The following is a 21,149-nucleotide window of genomic DNA, read 5'->3' as shown; positions in this document are numbered from 1 at the left end:
GCTCTGAATATGCAATATTATCTCTATGATCAACACAAATTGGCATTAGAGTATTTTCTCTCTTCCTCTGATCTCTTTTCTCGGACTTCCTCTATAAATCATTTTTTTGGTAAACAAAGTCACTTTTGTTCTTTACTGACAGGATTTGTGGGTAGGAGAGAATTTAGCAGTATCTCTCTGTGTCTATAATTCAATGACTCTAGGTATTTTAAGAGTACCACATGTCTTAACTCCTTGTCTAATGTAATTTCTGTGAGAACCTTTAAAAAAATTTCTTATAATACTTAACACAGTTCCTTCCATATAGTCTATGCTAATACATTAGCACAAGTATGTATAAACAAATATATGCTTGTTTTTTTAGAAAAATGAATAGGTTCTATACTAAATGTAATATGAGTTAAACATTTACCAAATCCGGTAGAGGTATCATATTGGACCACAGGTGTTTTAACGCTTCCTTCATCTGTGGTGCAGATGACCTGGAAAAAGAAGGCTAGAAAAAAGGTACATGACTAGGTCATTCAACACCTACAAAGTGGGCAGACTTTTAGAAGAGCAACGTATCCCAGCACGGAAAAGTCTGAAAAGAGTTTTCCAGCACAAGTTGTGAGGTTTTATCTAATAGGCAAAATTATTTCTAATATTAAAATTGCCAAGAAAAATAGCTATCATTAGTGTAATGATCGTATGTATTTATAAGTAATACAACTAAATAAGCTCAGAGCTTATATAGCAAAATAAACAAACAAACAAGAATTATCAGAAGAGTAAAGGATAATACCCAGTGTATCTTGTTCTGTACATGGTCTAAACCTGTTCCTTCAAAAGGTACATACAGGTGCACTTCACGCTGTGTGACCCAGAGTTTCTTTCTAAGCAGGAGAGCTCAAATGGGATCTTGGAAATCAAATGGTCTAAATACTTCTTTCAATAGCCAGGAACCTGAGAGAAGCAACTCTTATAAAGCCACATAGATCGTTAGAGGCCTGCCTGGGAGTAGAACCCAGATTTCCCTATGGGTCCATCTGCTCGTCACAATGGCTGCCCTAGGTGACCGAGAACTGTGACCATGGAAATGTGTAGGCCAATTATAAAAATGTTATTGATAAATTTCAAATATTATAAATGCAATGCTGGAGCTCATTGTTTATCTGTACTTTTAACCAAAATAAATAGTATTTTCAAGGAAATTTCTTTAAAAAGTCCACTAAAGGGGCGCCTGGATGGCTCAGTCGTTAAGCATCTGCCTTCAGCTCAGGTCATGATCCCAGGGTCCTGGGATCGAGCCCCGCATCGGGCTCCCTGCTCAGCGGGAAGCCTGCTTCTCCCTCTCCCACTCCCCCTGCTTGTGTTCCCTCTCTCACTGTGTCTCTCTCTGTCAAATAAATAAATAAAATCTTTAAAAAAAATAAAAATAAAAAAGTCTACTAAGAATTCACTTTATAAACCCAGAGTGCTTAATGTGTCTTCACATCTCTTGGTCTGGTGGTCACATTAATCATTAGAAAATACTTAAGACTGGGGCACCTGGGTGGCTCAGTCTGTTAAGTGCCCGACTCTTGGTTTTGGCTCAGGTCATGGTCTCAGTGTTGTGAGATCGAGCCCCGCTTAGGGCTCCACACTCAACACGAAGTCGGCTTGAGATTCTCTCTCTCCCTACCCCCACTTGTACTCTCTCTCTCTCAAAAATAAATAAATTCTTTGGGGGGGGGGAAAGAAAATACTTAGTACCTTTTAAAGCTTTTTCTCATTTCAGTTTAAAAACCAAACAGAAGAAGAACATGTCATTAAACAGGGAGAAAGAGTTCGGTTTTCAAAGGCAAAGGGGTGTTGTTTGAGGAACGGATACCAAGGTTGGTTAAGGAAAGCCCTCACTCAGAGCCCATAAGAGTTGGAGATGGCCACAGCCTGTTCAGTCTCCGTTTGGAGGCTGTTGGTTCATCAAGGAAATATCTGAAGTCCCGAAAAGTGCGTTATTTCAGGATACTACTCGTTGGTCCTCTTTCTCTTATGGTGCCCTGAGCTCTCATTCCATCGTGGGGACACTGATGTCACAGAGCCCTCCCCTCCTTCTGCCTCATAATGGCAACACATCAAGCTGCACATGGGAAGGGAGAGCTTATTTACCGGGAGCTGCAACTTTCCCACAAGAAGTGGCCGCTCAAACCAAGACATTTTACCGATGAGCACCTGCTGGTCACCTTTCAGATGGACTATCAGGTGGGGACCCAGAGTTCCTGACACACCATGAAATGGGGGTCAGAAACTAACTTTTGTCCGCTGTCCTCGGCAGGTAGAGGGTGGTGTCGAAGCCACTATACACACGCTGGCCTCCGTCGGTCACCACGAACTCCTTCAGTGGGCCGTTCGGCAGGAAAGAGCCACTCCAGTCCACACGCACCAGAGACAAATTGCTGTCCACCAAAAATGGGCCTCGGTACTGGGGCACTGTTGGGAGAAAGTTTTATGTTCTAAAAATGGTTACCTCGGAGTACGTGTGTGTATGTATGTCTTTTTTTTTAATATGTCCTCCCTCACCCCTAAATAAGCATTGCTGGAACCCTTCATATTTTCCTCAGTGTTTAAAAAAAACAAACAAACAAACCAAAACCCTTCCATTGGGGGTAAAAAGAAAACCAATGGGAACACGTGTGAAATGCTTTCTCAGCACCGTTGCATCTGCTTTCCAAAAAAAAAAAAAAAAAAAAAATCAATGGGGAGCAGTGTTTTGTGAAATAAAACTATTAACATACAATGGTTGTGCTTACCAACATAACCCTGGAGCTCATATTTTGTTGCATTTTCCCTCTTTTAACGGGTAAAGTATCCTTAACACTATTAACTACAGTAGAATGCTATTTTTCATATTGAATCAATATTTATTGCTACAAAGCCCCAAGGACTAGATGAAGTTAATATATTTTTTTCCCTCCAAACTAAACTGCTTAGATGGTGAATTATGTCCTTTTGGCACCCATTTATTTTTAAAGCTTTTTCTTGAAATGTTAGTTTGTTTTCTAAGATAGTTAAAAAAAAGCCTCACAAATAGCAATTCGGCTATAATAATTCATTGCCCTGACTAATCAATCAATAGCATAGTACATTAGTATATAATCAAGTTCAGGTCTCCTAAGTATTATATCAGATACAGAAGCGACTTGGTGTGCATGTTCTCTTTCCATTTTTCAGCTCCTTACGAAAACAAAGGAAAAACAATCCGTAACTGAGTCTCATCTTTTAAATGAATAATTTTTTGCAGAAACAAATGAAGGGTTGCCATATCATCTTGTCAAGTCAGAAGAGATTTATTTCATGAGATCTTGTTTTCTCCAAAATAATCAATACATTTGTAACAGCATTAAGATCCATCTATATACCAAATTGGCTTTTAAGAAAAGAAAAAAGGGAGTGGTGGAAATAAATTGGATGTCTTTTTTCTTTAGAAATTAAACCCATCTGTTGCTGATGTTAGGAAATATAACAAAATAAGGAATAATTATACTTGGGTCATCTCAGGATTTAACCACAAGACAACTTTGATTCTTATCTTTCAAAATAAGACATTTTTATAAAACCATAAGAAACTATTTCTGCAAATGGGAAAACAAGAGCTACCAAACCCTCTTCAAATATTTGTTTTTCCAACACAAATTTTGCCCAATATCACAATGGACTGTACTATATTGTTGTATTTGTCTGTGGCTTCCTTTGGTCACTTAATTCAGTAGATGTCCACGTCTCCTCTGCATCATAACAGTATAAATACAGAGGAGGCTTGTAAATAGTAGGAAAACAGAAAGATAGGAGCTTTATTTGCCTTGCAGGACACGGAGATCTTCCAGAGAAAAGAGCAATTAAACAACCAAAATCATCAAAAATAATGGATTTAGAGACTGAGAAAACAGGAAAAGCCACTATGCCCTTTGCACTTGATGTGTTTTATCTCACTTAATCTTCGAAACCATCTTGTAAGAATTAGAATTAGTTCCTGATTTTTCAGTTTCAGAGGAGCCAAGTAACTTGCTTACTGTCAGTTGCTGGTAGGAGGCCGAGGATCTGAACCCAGACCTGCTAACCGTAAATCCCATGTTGCTTTGTTGTAACCAATACACATTTACTCAAAGGAGCACAATTCACTAATTGCTTTATGGGTGCAGTCCAGTGGTGACTAGGGATTTTGTGAGTTGGTTATTAAAACCAACCATTATTGAAAAGGAAATTATGTAAACTGAAATAAATGGTATTAAAAGAAAGGTAATAAATACTCAACTTTCGTAACTCCTCAATCATTTCTCTACAGTGTATTATTATCTATGCCCTTGAGGTTATTTACGTCTGTTGTGTCTGGACGGTACAGTGATTACGCAAGGGCGCACCACCAGCCACCTCTGCCGAGCTGTGCTCCATGCTGTCACACTGGTACCTTGAAATCCGCTGCAGTGGGAGTACTTACACCACGGAAACTGGCAAGCGCTTCCAATCAGGACATTTTTCTCTCAAGAAGAAGGGCAGTTGTTCAACATTTACGCCTCACTTCTGTCCTGGTGCCGAAGGTCCGGTTAAGGCACAGGGGGCTGAATGCACTGTTAAAGCCTCTCCAGACTCTTTTCTGAGTATGTAAGTGATCACACTTATATAAAACTAGAAATACTACTTTTGAAGTACTTTTTGGTCTGTATTTCCGATCCCTATTTTTTTCTATTCTAGTGTGTATCATGAGTTAAAAGTAGCACGAATGGTATTTACAAACCCATATGATAGTCAGTCACTGATCGTACTTTTCCATGTCTGTGGATCCAGTAAAGTGGACCGAGTGAGCCCTTTCTTCCTTGGTGCTACTTCTTCAGTGTAAAGGAAGAACAGAAAGGAAGGAAATCTTAAATCTGTTCACTCTGGTTTTTTTTCCAGCATGAGGAAAAAAAAAATCTGGCAAACCTCAGCTTGATGATTAACAAGAGAATTGGTTATACTTGCAAACCTCACACAGTTGTTTTGGCCTGGCCTTCTGGCCAATATACACACACACACACACAAAACTGGAATAATTAGCAAAACTGGCTTATGGTTGTATTATGAAGGGTAACTGCTTCTCAGGGATGGTGATTATGTTTTCTCCCACTCCTTGAATACAGTAGCATTTTTTTATTACTAAGTCAGTATTCATTTTACTGCTTTTTCATGTAGGCACAAATATTTCTCATGGTTCCTTTAAGGTTTGTGAAGGGAGGAGGTGAAAATCAGTCTGGAGGAAGTTAAAGGAGAAATAGGAAGAAAGAAAATGGGCAAAGACACGAAGCGCGTTCTTCAGACAAGTTCTGCTATGAGGGAAGGAGTGTGGCAGTCCGCGGAGGTGACGTGTGGGGGCAAAGCAGCTGTGACTTTAACCGGGGTACACTGAAGGTTGCAGACAGGAGGAGGTTCAGCAGCGAAGGGGCTGCTATTCGAAGCACAAGAGGTGGGATTATTTCAGGTAGAAGGACCACCTTCCTCGTCGCAGACAGAAATGAAGCCAACTGCGGGTGAATGCGGTGGTCTGGGGTAGGTAGGGAGCAAACGTCTGACTGGTGACTGGTCTTTTCCTGGTGAGTTTGGAGGCAAGGAGTTCTGGAGAATATAGGGAGAGGCGAGTGAGGCTCGGATGGGGGTGGGGGGCAGGGTGGGAGGATGTGGAGGCTTGAGGAGGGTAGAGAAGCTCTGAAATCTTTATTACAGACCAGGGCAACATAGTGGTACTGAGGGTGCCACTGAGCTGGGGGATCATGAATTTAGAGTCATAGTTCCACTGTCCAGGGGTGGAAGCTGGCAGATGACGTCAGCTCTGGCCTTAGTTTGGGGCCACTTCATGGTACAGCTTCCAGAGCCTCCGTTCAGATTCTGGTCTACGTGAACGACGTCTTGGAATTAGAGTGTATGGTCCACGGTCCCGCTTCAGTTTTCTGTGTATTTGAATAATAGCACTGACTTCATCAGCTTGTGCTGAGGATTATTTGTAAAATCCTTGAACAGTGCCAGGACCAACCCTCTCTAAGGGTGACCTATTGCTAACATCCTGCCATGTCACCCAGTCACATTAAGGTCTTTGTATGAGGCATTGGACTTTCGTGAATGTGTAACTCTTACATCAAAAAATGCCAATGCCAAATCCTGAAGATGAGATTATAAATTGATATAATGTGGCTGGAAAGCCAACTTGTGATAAGTATCCAAAATATTAAAATATTTGATGTAATAAATTCCATTCGTCAAAATTTAATTTGAAGATGATCGGACATTTAAAATGGGTTCACAAAGAAATTTCTCACCACATTTATAAAGAAAAATATTAGAACAACTAAAATGCCCAACCAATTCATAGGATGGAAAATTATATAGTCATTCAACTTGGTTAGGCTAAAGCATTTTTAATGTCATGGGAAATGCAAATAAAATATTGTCAAGTATAAAAAGCAGACTATGAAATTTTCATTAGAGTATGATCTCAGCCACATAATAGAAACTGCATGAGAAAGGGATTAAAGGAATCAATTATGCCAAAATGCTAATGTGGTTGCCTCTGGGTGGTGGGATTATAAGCAGGACTGGCTTTATGGGTGTGTGAACCACACAGCTGCACGGGGCCCCTCACATAAGAGTCACAAACTTAGTTTGATGCTCTACTGTCACTGTCTTGAAATTCTTAGTGATTTTTGAATAAGGGGACCCATACCTTTACTTTCCACTGGGCCCTGCACATGACGTAGCTGGTTCTGACTCTAAGTACTAATTTTATTCTTAGTACTTTTTGTATTTGTTATTTTTTTAAAGTTTATTTATTTACGTCATCTCTACACCCAACATAGGGCTCGAACTCACGACCCCAAGATCAGGAGTCGCATGTTCTTCTGACCGAGCCAGCCAGGTGCCCTGTTTTTGTATTTGTCATTGTTAAACAATAGACATATATACATTATAAATTCTGAAAAGAAGTTATTTTACAGAAATGTAAGGAGGCCCCAATTTATTAGTTAATTGTTCTTCTGGTTTTCTTGACAGTGCCGTATCTCAATGCTTTCTGGATTATGCCACGCCATGTAATTTGAAAAGAAAAGGAGTGGCAAACTAAAAAAAAAAATCATCTCGGAGGGTTTTGTGGGTGGCTCAGTGGGTTAAGTGTCTGCCTTCTCAGGTCCTGGGATCAAACCCCGAGCCAAGCTCCCTGCTCAGCGGGGAGCCTGCTTCCCCCTCTGCTTGTGCTCTCTCTCTCTCTGTCAAATAAATAAATCAAAAAAAAAAAAAAAAAAAAGCCAAGTGTCTCCTGGTTTCCCCCCTATCTCTCTGGCTGATGGTGGCAGCCACTTCTACTCACATTCTGTTTGAGTGATAAAGCTGATCCATCCAGAAGCCATGCTGCCCACCTCGTTGTGGGCCACCACTCTGAGTTTGTAGGTGGTGTAGGGCTGGAGGCCCTCAAGGCTGGCTGTCAGCCCCAGCCCCACATACTTGGTCTCTGCTTGGCCAGGGGCACACAGCGTGGCTAAATCCGGAGGGCAAGCCGCGTAGAGCTGAAGCTCATAGCTAGAAGCCGAAAGCAGGCAATGAAATTAGTTGAACTTTCTTTGAAAACAGGGTATATTTTGTGAGGAGACATTTTGTGTTAGCAGAACCACCGGCTCTTTCTGATTTCCATTTGTGGGAAACTGCTCTCAGAAACACTTTCTTTAATGTCGTTGGAAGTGAACAGCAGATGTAACCAGAGTCAAATGTGCTCACATGTGCTGCCCCACCAGCAACTAGCAATCCTTGTTGGTAGAGAGAAATATCTCTCTTTTCAGAAAAGAGTGATAAAATTGTTCTCCTCTGTTGAAAATAGAGAATATCATTTTTTTAAACAAATAAATAATAACCAACAAACCAACCAACAAAAACAAAACAAAACAATATCTTTTCATCCAGATTATTTTGAGTGAAATACCTTCCTTGTTTTTCCGAACAGTGGTTCATGACAACATTTTAAATTAGACCAAGCAACTTCTGATTTAACCACAGAAGTTTCCTGTGTTCCAGCTGAGGTCTATAGAAGGAATAATTCCAGGGAACCATGAGGAGGAGCCTCTTTTTTCAGTGGGTGCAAACACATTGCACCATCTTTCTTATTTAAAGACAGTTTGGTTGTTCACCTTTCTATCTAGTTGATTTTGTGATTTAAACACTTGGCAGGGAACATTACAACTCTAATCAATTTACTTGTCTATTTTGCTATAGGTTATTTGTTCAACAAGCACGGCCTCCTTAGGCAGTGCTGGGCAGCTACAAGACTGTATGCATGTCTTATTTCAGCTTATTCATCCTTTTGTCCGACCATTACCTTTGAATGACACCATTGGGGAACAGGGGTGGGCTCCACCGGAAGGAACCTGTCCTCGAGGACAGCGTCTGGATTTGGGGAGACGACAGTCCCGAGGGTGGAGCGGGATGAGTTCTCAGCTCTGCCGTTGGCCCTTTGCTGCAACAATTGAAGCAGGTGCAGGCCTCCACCCCAACGGAGTAGGTGGTGAAGGGCTGCAGGCCGTGAAGAGTCTGCTGGGTGGCCATGCCTTCAGACAACTGTAGGAAGACAGAGGAGACTAGATGAGGCCGTGTCACAGATCACAGACAACTGATAAATGCTTATCATGTATCTCACCTCCTACAAAGAGAGTGCCATGCTCCGTACCCTGGGAGATGCACCAGAGCATTTAGCATAGCATTTACCCTCAAGGAATTGCCAGTCCGCTTGGAAAGGCATAATTTAAACATGCAAAAAATGTAATGATATAATAGAAGTTTGATGTAACAGGATAGAAATTACAGTGCATAATATTGCTTATCACTATAGAAAGAGAATAGAATATGGCACAAAACATGCAATATATATATATATATAAAGATTTATTTATTTATTTGAGGGAGACAGAGAGTGCATCAGCAGGAGGGACAGAAGGAGAGGGTGAGAGAATCCCAAGCAGATTCCACACTGAGCACAGAGCCTTACGCGGGGCTCTATCTCACTACCCCGAGATCATGACCTGAGCCAAAACCAAGTCAGATGCACCACCGACTGCACCACCCAGGTGGCCCACCAAGTATGTATTTTAAAATTTTTATTTAAATTCCAGTTAGTTAACATACAGTGTAATATTAGTTTCAGGTGTACAGTTTAGTGATTCATCACCTCCATACAATGCCCGGTGCTCATCATAGGAAGTGCACGCCTTCATCCCCATCACCTGTTTCACCCATCCCCCACCTACCTCTCCTCTGGGAGTTTGTTCTCTATAATTAAGAGTCTGTTTCTTGGTTTCCCTCTCTCCTTCTTTCCCTTATGATCATTTTTGTTTCTTAAATTCCACATATGAGGGACGCCTGGGTGGCTCAGTTGGTTAAGCGACTGCCTTCAGCTTGGGTCATGATCCAATGATTCCTTGGGTCCTATGATTGAGTCCTGCATCGGGATCCCTGCTCAGCAGGGAGCCTGCTTCTCCCTCTATCTGCCGCTCCCCCTGCTTGTGCTCTTTCTCTCTCTCTGTCTGACAAATAAATAAAATCTTTAAATTCCACATATGAGTGAAATCATACAGTATTTGTCTTTCTCTGACTGACTTATTCCACTTAGCATAATACTCTCTAGGTCTATCCATGTCATTGCCAATGTCAGGATTTTGTTCTTTTTTATGGCTGAATCAACTCCATTGTGTATGTGTATATATATATATATATACTACGTCTTCTTTATCAGTCGATGGACACTTGAGCTATTTCCATAATTTAGCTATTCTAGATAATGCTGCTATAAATATTGGGATGCATGTATCCCTTTGAATTAGTATTTTGGTATCCTTTGGATAAATACCTAGTAGTGCAATTGCTGGATCATAGGGTAGTTCTATTTTTAACTTTTTGAGGAACCTCCATACTGTTTTCTAGAGTGGCTGCACCAGTTTGCATTCCCACCAACAGAAACACAAAATACAGATCAAATTCTGTGACCCTCAGAAAAATGCCTTTTCAAAAAACAAAACCTATATTTCAATTATATTTGTAGTCAATATTCACGAAGGTCCATACTTTGCCATTGTTATCAGCATGTGTTTTTTGAGCCAAAAATTCCCTCAAATCCATGTTAAAGTGAGTATTTAAGAGCTTCAAATATATATCTTATATATTTGTATATGTTATATTTTTTTATATTTTATGGATATGTAAGAGCTTGAAAGTCCGTCTCTTCCCCAGCGGTGTTGGTATATATGAAATATAGTCTTTTTTTCAATCGTCTTTGTTGCGTTATAAACTTTTTGGTTTATTTGGAGGATATTTTTTATCTCATTGTGGTTTTACTAAGAACTCTGGAACAAAAGAGTTCAGAAACTGGAAAATGAATTTTTACATTCACATAAGCAACATATAATTAAGAAGAGTTATCTGCTATTTAAAAAAATGCGTACAATGCAGTCCAAATAGAAATTATTTTAGTTTACTAATATTATCATTTTGTAACCATGGATAATCAAGGGTTGATTGTATTTACATCATCTATATTTATTGAATATGAAGCCCTGTGGAAAATATGCTAATATTCCTTTAACATTCAATATGATACCACTTTTCTTGCAAGTTGTCTTCTGAAATTGTGTTTCAATACCTAGAACTCTGACCTCAGAGGATTTCTCCACACTTACCCAATTTGTTCCCTAAATTGGTCTAAATAATTTATAATGTCATAGTAAGATCTGTATAACTTGTCCATGAGGTTCTTTTTGTGAACAAAGTGTTATAATCTACACTTATGAGAAATGTGAGAGTGTTACACATTGTGACTACAGAGAAGAGGCTTCATCCTGCTGACTCTCAGGCTCTTTGTATAAATAATGTAGGAACTGGTCTAGTTCATTATTAGGGTCCCTTCAGCCAGTGGCTTCGCTAAAACACGGTGTGAAAGATGCTGTCTCTAAATTGTCCATTGTGTTTCCCTCATGTCCCCAAACGTGCCAACACACAAACAGCAGAGCAAGAGTTGTGCTGGCCAAGCTGTTCTGCTCTCTCCCAAAGTGCTGGAACTTTCTCGAAGTCACTGAAAGACTGAGTTTTCAGTGTGTTATCAGACACTTTCTCATGCCAGAATTGGGGTCCGAGGATAGTCTTTGCTCTATTTTTTCTTTCTCATATTAACATTTACACCACCAACAATGGCCATGTGTTGACCCCTTACTGTATGCCAGTCATTGACATGCATTTTCTAATTAAATTAAATCAATTGTCCCTAAAGTCCTAGGTTTGTTATGTTTGTGGAGCCTTTAATACCTTTAGCACTTCTCTCCCTGAATACTTTCATAATTTCTGTATGTTTCCTAACTCTCACTATTTCTCTCTGATGGATCTTTGTGCTAAGTTCATCATGGGCAATTGAGAACAGATAGGAAAGAAAGAAGTCTCAAGTAGAAGAAAAGGCCAGGGCACCATAGTCTATTTTTACAGAACAAACCAGTCCTGGATTTTTGTTCAGAGTAATCTGCTACTCACCACTGTCTCTGCCCCACTGGCATTGGAGAACAGCCTGTAGAGAATGACGATTCCGTTGGGCTTCCCAGGGGCGCTGATGTTGACCACTGCTTGGGTGGAAGAGACTGCATGGAATGTGGGGGCCCCAAGACCTTCTGGGGGAGCGGGCCCAGTTCTACACCATGTCCAGGTACTGGGGGCTTTTCCTGCTGAATTCACTGCCCAGACCTCCAAAGAGAAATCAATAAGACCACTCAAAAGCAAGGTAACTTCAGGCTGGAAGAAAAGTTGGCAACCCAAAGCAACCAAACACAACAGAATGAGATAAACTTGGATCTTGCAATTTTGTAATCACAGAGGAGAGCAAGTTCTTCCTCTTTTTTGCCTTTGGCCATGTGAATATAAAGCGGGCCGATTAGGAGCCCTAACTTCAGAATGCAGCAGGCTGGTTAAAGCCTAATGAAAAACTCCTTGTCTCTTGAGTGGGGTGTAGAGTGGTTTTGTCAGCTTCTGCAACCTGAATGGATCTGCAGACTACATAAAACTCAGCAATTCTTAAACACCGTCCCCACCAAATCTGCATGAAAATTAAATTTTCCTTTCATCAAGGAGGGAATAAACATATGGAAGGATGCATAATCTTATTTATCAAGAACCATTTGTATAATTAAACACGAATATCCTAAAAGGTTGCCTTAGGTCAGTCATTTGCATGAGTAAGTAATTTGTAGAATGTCAGGTACAATAGACATAGTAGATGGATGTGTGGGTGTATAGGGTTAAATTAGGCCCAATAACAGCCAACTACACAGTGATCAATCAGAATGATAGATCTAAATGGCAATACAAGAAGACTGTCTGCGTGTTTAGGAGTAGGAGTATTCCTTAGTAAGCTTTCATGGTGTGCAAATCTAACTTCAGGAAATTTTCTTTCTCATCTAGTGTCTGCTACTATGTCTTCTAATATATATATATATATATATATATATATATATATATATATATTTATATTTGTCCTGAGCTTTTAAAGTCTGAAAAACTTGTTTGATTCTATAGTACACACATGCCAGGTGTGCAGTGTTAAAAAAGCATGCAGAACATTCAAAATATGAGATGCTTAGAAACAGACCGTAGAATACTCCGCAGTGAGAGCTTAGCTTTGTTTTTGTTTCTTCTACTTTTGCATCAATATCTTCCAGAGAATAAACATTGGAGAGATTTTTAGTACCTAGGCCCAACTTTTATCAGTGTTTCTACACCTTTTTTCTTTTTTAGTGGTTTTATTTGGAAGAGTAAAATTTCTGATGTTGAACTGCTCTCAGATTGCTGTCAAATGCAAATCTCTAGCCCCTTGCTGATAGGATTGCCAGAAGCCCCAATTTTAAGAGACAACTAACCTCCTTCCAGAGCAGAACCTACCCTTTTTATAGCTCTGACACTTTCTTCTCACCAGGTGCATAAACATCATGCACATTTGGGTAAACCCTACAATTTACAAAACACTTTAACAGGCCTTATCTGACTTAATCCTCACAACACAACTTTGGAGGGTGGCTGGAGAATGTGCGTTTATCCCCCTTTACCCGTGAGAAAATCAAGGCTCTGAAAATGCTATTCTCTTGGTGACAGAAGTTACAAGAGCTGAGACGAGAATTCTGCTCTCCAATAAACTCTCTTGTTGCTCTTTCCAATAAACTGCGCTTTTGATTCTGTATGCCATCTGGACGCAGAAGGAAGACACTCAGGATCAAGAACTCTAAAGGACTCGTCCATAGACAAATACTTGCAGTTCTGGAGTAGGTAAAGTTAGCTTGTGAGGATGGATAGACAGGTCCAGGTTGTCTCCAGTGAGGGGTATTTATTTTCATAGGTCACAGGGAAGTAGGGAGCAATGTACTGTCTTTGCAACAGGAGAACCATTTCATGGAAGCCATACTACAACTGCAGCTTCTCTTCTAGTCCCCTCTAAAGTGGCCAAGGTCATTCTTGGCATAGGGATAGTAGGCTTGGAGGTTATTGGTGAAGAGGTCAGATTTCAGAGCTAATGAGAGAGTCCTCGGCTTCTTAGCTCCAAACCAAACTCTCTCTCTCTTTTTTTTACACTTAAGTAATTATTATTTGTTTGCAAAGATTTTTTAAAAACTTCTTATAAAAGCAATCTAATTTTATTTAATTTTTTATTTTAATTTAGTTAACATATGGTGTATTATTAGTTTTAGGGGTAGAATTTAGTGATTCATCTGTTGCATACAAAATCCAGAGCTCATTACATCCTGTGCCCTCCTTAAGGCCCATCACCCAGTTACCCCATTACCCCACCACCTCCCCTCCGGCGACCCTCAGTTTGTTCCCTAGAGTTAAGAGTCTCTTATGTGGTGCCTGGGTGGCTCAGTTGGCTAAATGACTGCCTTCGGCTCAGGTCATGATCCCAGAGTCCCAGGATTGAGTCCCACATTGGGCTTCCTGCTCAGTGGGCAGTCTGCTTCTCCCTCTGACCCTCTCCCCTCTCATGCTCTTCCTCACTCTCTCAAATAAATAAATAAAATATTTTTTTTTTAAAAAGTGTCTCTTCTAGTTTGTCTCCTTCTCTGTTTTCATCTTATTTTATTTTCCCTTCCCTCCCCGTATGTTCATCTGTATTGTTTCTCAAATTCCACATATGGATGAAATCATATGGTATTTGTCTTTCTCTGACTGACTTATTTTGCTTAGCATAATACCCTCTAGGTCCATCCACATCATTCCAAATGGTAAGATTTCATTCTTTTTGATGAATATATATACATATATATATGACACATGTATATATATCACATCTTCTTTATTCATTCATCTGTGGATGGACATCCAGATCAGACCAGACCAACCCTTTAATGCAAATATCTTTCCAGGAGGTAGGGGAGAACATTTTTTATTACACAGAGAGTGACAAAATTTGAAAAAAAAAAATATTCTTGGGGAAGGGATGCAAAATAAAGTGTACATGTTAATATCAATTTCTTTGCCAAGATTAGGGCTCTGGTTGGTGATTTAAGGTGTTAAGAGATGAACTGAGGCATATTAAAAATTTTAAGAGTTTATTTGAGCAAAAAACAATTCTAATGGGCCAGTGCCAAACAGGAAGTGGTTAGGAGCACTTTGACGACAGGAGCCAGAGGAAAAACTTCCATAAGGAAAGTGCAGAAGCAAAGAAAGGAAATTATTTGATTGGCTACAGTTCAAAGCCTATTGGTGGTGTGAAGATTGGTTGTTCTTAGTTTTGATTTTGTAATCTTGAAGCATTAACCAGCTTAGATTTTGGTTTGTTTATGTAGGCCTTCAAAGCACTGGAGCTGCCTCAGACTAATGACCTCCTTATTTAATTAAATAAAGCGCATATAGAATTTTAACCGAGGCCACAATGGATGGGAAACAAAATGAGAAAAATAAAAGTAGGTGTAATAAAATAAAAATTCAGCAAGTTGTCAATTAATTACTGAGCACCAATAGGAGATAGCAGTGGTACAGGTATGGGGATGTTGAAAAAAAATTAAATAAGTATAATTCACAGAAAGTGCTTAGTACAGGTCTGGCCCCAGATTATGAACATTCATTTTGCTTTCATTTTTGATGTAGATGTAATATTATGAATACTATTAAGGCTTTTTAATGTTGGTGTTGTTAGATAAAAACTAAACCTTACACCTTCCTGTCTTAGATGAGTTTTTACTGGGTAGAGTCCCATTTCCAAAATGTGATTTAATCCATGGCATTTTAAAACACTTGAGCCTCAGTATTATAGTGTTTCTCTGTATTTCTGTAGAAATATTCTGTTCCTAAACCTCAGCAATTTGAAATTCTTCATCACTAACTGGGAATATACGTAGGACTTAGTGTTTTTTGTCTTTGACAGGAGACCTTCAAAATATACTGCCCTTTTTCTTAGTCTTTCTTTTTAGAATTCAATCAATTTGAGATCAAAATAACATTCATATAAATCAACGTGTTTATGCAAAGCAGGATCAGCCTATTTACATGAGCTACTCAAAGCAGTTACAATGAAGAGAAAGCTGACTGAAATAATGAAGAATTATGGATTTCACAAAACTTGTCCCACAAGGTAGTGTTTCTGTTATACCAAACTGCCAGAAGAAACATAAAAAGGAAGCTGTCAATACCTCTTTGTCTGTTGAGGTAAAAAGTCCTTTACACAAAAATTGTGTGGATTTCTGCCTATGCCCAGTGAAGCAAGAAACAAGGAACTGTATAGTAGTTCAGGATTCAGAATAAAAATGCTAACCGAGGGGCACCTGGGTGGCTCAGTTGGTTCAGTGTCCCACTCGGTTTTGGCTCAGGTCCCGATCTCAGGGTGGCGGGATTGAGCCCTGAGTCAGGCTCCACACTCAGCATGGAGTCTGCTTGGGATTCTCTCTCCCTCTGCCCCTCCCACTTGAGCGCACACTCTCTCTCTCTAAAATAAATAAATCTTTGAGAAAATGCTAACAGATGTGCTTATGATTTCTACTGAGAAACAATGAGCCCAAGATTTGGATCCATCTTTAGAGGGTGGAGAAAGAAGAAGCAGAGATCTTACATGGGAAATTTTGAGCAATATGGCCTGATCTTTTAATTTTAATGAACCAATATAAAAATCAAGAAATAAAATGTCTTGTGAACATGGAGTTGCCTACTGTATCTCTATTCTTTCTGTCATCTATCTAATCCATCCATCCATCCATCCATCCATCCATCACCACCTATTTACCTACATTTTACCTGACAAGCTAATCCATCTGGTTTGTGACCCAAGATTTCCTGTCATGATCATTGGATACAAAAATGTGGGCTCTTTCTGTGTGGGTTGCTCACAGAAAAGAAGGGACGTATTGGTGGGGTGGGAGCAAGTAAAGCTTATGAATTTCAAGTCAAAGTGACAAAAATTAAGGATACTCTTCATTTTTTTTATTTATTCACAATATCCTTTTCCTATAGTATCCAGCTGAAAATATTTACTCTTTTATAATAAAAAAGATGATTTAAATTTTCAATAAAACAATTATTTGTGTTTAGTGAACACTTGCACACACACACACACACACACACACAATTATAACTATAAGAGTTAAGGAACCTCCCAATGAAGAACTGTTCTAAACAAGAACGAGTTGGGACTGGCGAATTAGAGTGTTCTCTTCTCTAAGGTTTTGGTTGTAACCATGACAAGAGTTATAATGTAAGAAGATGTCACAGAGAACATAGATCAACCATTTGGATAAAAACAAAACAACTAAGACCATTTAACCACAAATTCTATAATTGACTAGAAAAAAAGTAGATTAATTTGTTTATATTTCTGTTTTCAATTTAATTAAAAAAATTCTAACCAGTGACCATTACCATCTTTATGTTATTAACCATTAAAGAAATGAAATTGTTCTTTTATTTATTACCCCACCCCCTGGGACTAATGACTGTATTTTGCCTTAAAAAATTTAAATTACCTTGTGTCAACATCTGCCACCAAGCTGCCAAAATCCTATTGCTGTGGAGACAGGTTTAATCGTCTCTTCTCTGTTTAAAACTGCCTCCGAGAAATCTTCCATCAGAGGAGTCTTTGTCAAAAAGTGTTCCTTGGCCACGATCATCAAAATCATTTTGCGTACCTATATCAGAATTTGTGGCGGAAGGACCTTGAAACCTGTCTTTCCAACACATTTCCAAGTGATTCCAAGATTATATGAGAAACACAGAAGGCTACTCCTATAGAACCTGGTACAGAATCTAGGCACTATACATTTTAAATTTCTATTCATACGTCATATGAATAGAAATTTAGAGTTGTACTCTGCATTTCCTTTGTCGTTACTTTCAGCCATTCAAAAAAGCATGAAGCATGTATCTGTTTGAAGATGTTACAACTGCAATAATCATCATAGAGTTTATTACAGTGGTCATGGTTCCAAACAGAACCAGAGTTCACTAGCTTTGTAGAACCATCATTTGCTACCTAGTTTTCACTCCAGGTGTAAATTTCTTGAAATCCCGATATTTCTGAAACTTGTTGGATCCATTTTTCCCTTGCAGCATATTATTCTAAATGCTCCCAATTCTTCTCAACACATTTCTCCTTTTAATTTGCTTCCAGAAAGGAAGCAAGACTGTGTGAACCAAAGTATTTGTAATAATTGTTGTAAAAGAGACAGAGAAGGAACCATGACTCTGAAGAGGACAGGGGAAGGGGAGATAGATCTGAAAATTCTCCTGGGTGGTAGCCCATTGGGTGCTTATATTATTGTGCTAGTTATTCTTTAGCCCAACTTCTACACTTGACTGTAGAGTTTAGTGCTTTGTCTTACACGAAGCTTTAGTGCTTTATAGCTTTCTGAAATAACATTCCTTAGGACTGATATTTTCCAAGTATAGTCTGAATGCAAGGAGAAATTCTTAATGTAAATCTCCAGGGATTTCCTGATGTGTTTTTCCTTTCTCATATCATAAACAAATCTCCTTAGTTGTAAAAATATGTTATGATTCTTTTGGCTGAGAGATCATCATGCTACAAGTCTTGTTAAAGTCCAGGGAACAGCTTAGAGATGTTGTCTACACTGTTAGCATCCAACTGATGTCTATTTGTTCTTGTTCTCCCTCTCATTTTCCATACAAAAACAGAATGTAGGAATAACGAAATTCAGCCAGTGATCTTTCACAGAAAACCTCTAATCTGTTGCCTCCTAACGTAAGCGACAGTGACTGTCCTTGCCCTTGGAGCAATTCGAGATTTTGTTCTTTTTCCAGGCTGCTTATTATAAGAGTTGTATTATACCTGTTGCTCTCGAAAGATTAAGATTTGGAGGCATTTTTGAGATCTCTGCAACTTCCGTGATATTCTGTAACGTGCTTCCTTGTGGAATAATGGCAATTTTTGATAGCACAAAAGCATTTCAACAATACTGATGACATACTCATATTGAACAGCACTAGGGAAGCCACTTCATTCTTTCTAAAACTAGAGAACGTGAATATATTTTTGTGACAATTCACATCAGAAATAAACAAAAACCCAATATGAATGTTCAAATGCCAGCAATTAAGAAGTAAATAGGTTGCATGTTAACAGACAAACAATTAAATTATTTGTTTCCTAGGGGCATGCAATGAGATTGTTATCACATTCCCATGAGGGTGACAAATAGATATTAAAAAGGTCTTTCCAATACCTGCATTGGCTAAAGCCAACAGCTAATTCAATAGATTCGATCAAAATCACCACTTCTTTCACTGCTCCTGATTTATGACTTTGGCTGTAGTTAGTCATCACTCATTGCAGTTTGTTCTCCAGTACTCATAAATTATGCCTCATAAATAAAAAGATACAATCAAGGAAATCATATCAATTCATCTACAACCTTGGAGTATATTTTCCCATGGCACTTACACTAATGCCTTTTTAAAGGGTAGCCTGTCGTGGGTTTTGAATATGTTTGAATAGCAATATGCCAAAATGGGCTTTGCCAGAATTATGGTTAGAGAGACTCATGGCTGAAAAGAGAAAGCAATAAACCTGAAATTACATGATTACAAGATTATTTTATTTCATGAGAAGTCCTGCAGGCTATAGTCATAAAGGACTAGCTTGCTGAAAAGCTCTGTGTGGCTGCCTATTTAACACTATCCATCTTATTTTCTTTCATCATCAAATGGACTTTTTCAGCATCTCTGTTTGCATGATACTTTACAGGTATATTATAGTTCTACTTCTACAGATATAGTCCCTGCATTCCAGGTTCCTTTCATCTGAAACACTTTGGATCAGACAAGATGGAACACGATTTTAATTGAATTCTGGGACCCAGGGGAAGAAGGGTACAACAAGACATTGTCTTCCTTTCTACTGGTACTTTTGAAATTCAGAGATGTGAAGCTACTGAAGAAATTATAAGACATTTTCCTTGCTAGAAATGGGTGTCTTCTGTCACTCATGCTTAGTACACTGCCTTGCTTTTTGGAGTCACTCAATATATATGAATATGAGGGAGGGAAAACTGGCTTCAATGTTAGTGGGAAATCCTAAAATTAGCCTCAGTTTGATTTTAGTGATAATAATGAGAATTTGGAATTTATCACATACCACTTTTTATTGCCTCTATCTGTTCTCCCTGTGAGAAAATAGGAACCCGGTTCCATCCAGCTCTTATGGAGGATACATAAAAGTAGTTAATGGGCTCCCTGAGCCCTTGCACTTTTATAAGTGTATTATATGTACTAATTTATCTCATCCTCCCAACAATCCTATCAGGTTGGTATTATATTGTCACTGGTTTGCCTGAGGAAAGAGGCACAGAGAAATTTCTGCAGCTTGGAAGTGGGAGGGCTGGCTTTCCAATACAGGTACGTGGTGTAAAAGCCCAAACTCTTTGGACTTTTTCTACATAAGGTCATTGATGGAAACCTGGGCACATCTTCCAAGTGTTTGACATCGCGCTCTGGGACTGTCATAGAGCCCTACAGGGACTGGATATTTCTCCGGAGAGCAGCCTCAAAGTGAGATGGTGGGAATTACCACAAACATCATGGCGTCCATTCCTGCTGGCACTTACCATGTTTTAACACTATTTTGCATGTCACAAAGAAGCAAACAGTATTCACATACTTTCCATACTGCTCCAGACATGTAAAGGTAGTGAAATTCCATTATGTTAACTAAAATAATAACCATACCCCACTGATATAACATTGGACACGTATATATTCTCCACAATAAGATGCTAGAATAAGCTAGGATCACAATAAATAAATAAACAAAAAATGTAAATAAACAAACACAAAATGAGTATGTCATATACATTAGGAAGGACACAACTTACAGTATAAACTGTATAAGATATAGCAATAGAGCACAGGATGTTTGAACTGTTCAGGAGGTGCTCTCAGGAGATGGTAATCAAGCTGGAATGCTAATGCAAGAAAAGGCCACAATGTGAAGACCTAGGGGGAAAACATTCTGGGCAAAAGAAGAGCAAATGCAAAGTCCCTGAGGCTGGATTCTCAAGAAGGCTAGTGCAGCCAGGCTTAGTGAGTAAGGGCCAGAGAACAATGAGATGAGGACAGAGGTGGACAAATGAAAGTCCCCCTTGAACCACAGAGGAGTTTGCATTTTATGGGAAGCCAAGGGAGGGTTCCCAGCAGGGAACTGACTTTATCTGATGTACATTCTACAGAAATAACTGGGTATTGATTACTTTTTATGAATTTATCTATTAAGTTTTAATTTTATATGTGAGTGACAATGCCCTGGCCTTTAAATTAACTTATTTAAAGTTTACAGCCACCCTACTAAGGTAGGTCTTTTTTTTTTTTTTTTTAAGATTTTATTTATTTATTTGAGAGAGAAAGAGAGAATGAGAGAGAAAGCACATGAGATGGGGGGAGGGTCAGAGGGAGAAGCAGACTCCCTGCCGAGCAGGGAGCCCGATGCGGGACTCGATCCCGGGACTCCAGGATCATGACCTGAGCCAAAGGCAGTCGCTTAACCAACTGAGCCACCCAGGCGCCCCCTAAGGTAGGTCTTTTTACCCTAATTTTATGGGTAAGGAAACGAAGGCTTAGAGGGTTTAAATCACTTGCTAAGACTACAGAACCAGTGAATCCTGGAG

The 21,149-nt window shown here is 39.2% G+C and overlaps 1 protein-coding gene across 1 annotated transcript in view; it reads right to left on the bottom strand.

Annotated features, from left to right (window-relative positions):
- USH2A (usherin) overlaps positions 1–21,149 on the bottom strand; it is a 716,035-nt gene that overhangs the window by 9,404 nt on the left and 685,482 nt on the right. Inside the window, exons 64-68 of the mRNA XM_028104725.2 lie at positions 11,539–11,745; positions 8,348–8,586; positions 7,349–7,557; positions 2,275–2,451; positions 413–496 (exon numbers count right to left, since the gene is read on the bottom strand). Coding sequence (XP_027960526.2) covers positions 413–496; positions 2,275–2,451; positions 7,349–7,557; positions 8,348–8,586; positions 11,539–11,745 — 916 coding nt within the window. The remainder of the gene's footprint in view (positions 1–412; positions 497–2,274; positions 2,452–7,348; positions 7,558–8,347; positions 8,587–11,538; positions 11,746–21,149) is intronic.

This window comes from Eumetopias jubatus, unplaced genomic scaffold, assembly GCF_037043125.1.
Source record: "Eumetopias jubatus isolate StellerSeaLion01/CBP00866 unplaced genomic scaffold, mEumJub1_p1.0 scaffold_12, whole genome shotgun sequence".
Lineage (NCBI taxonomy): Eukaryota > Metazoa > Chordata > Mammalia > Carnivora > Otariidae > Eumetopias > Eumetopias jubatus.
The sequence above is the reverse complement of the archived record's forward strand: the minus strand, read 5'-3'. Positions and strand labels throughout refer to the sequence as shown.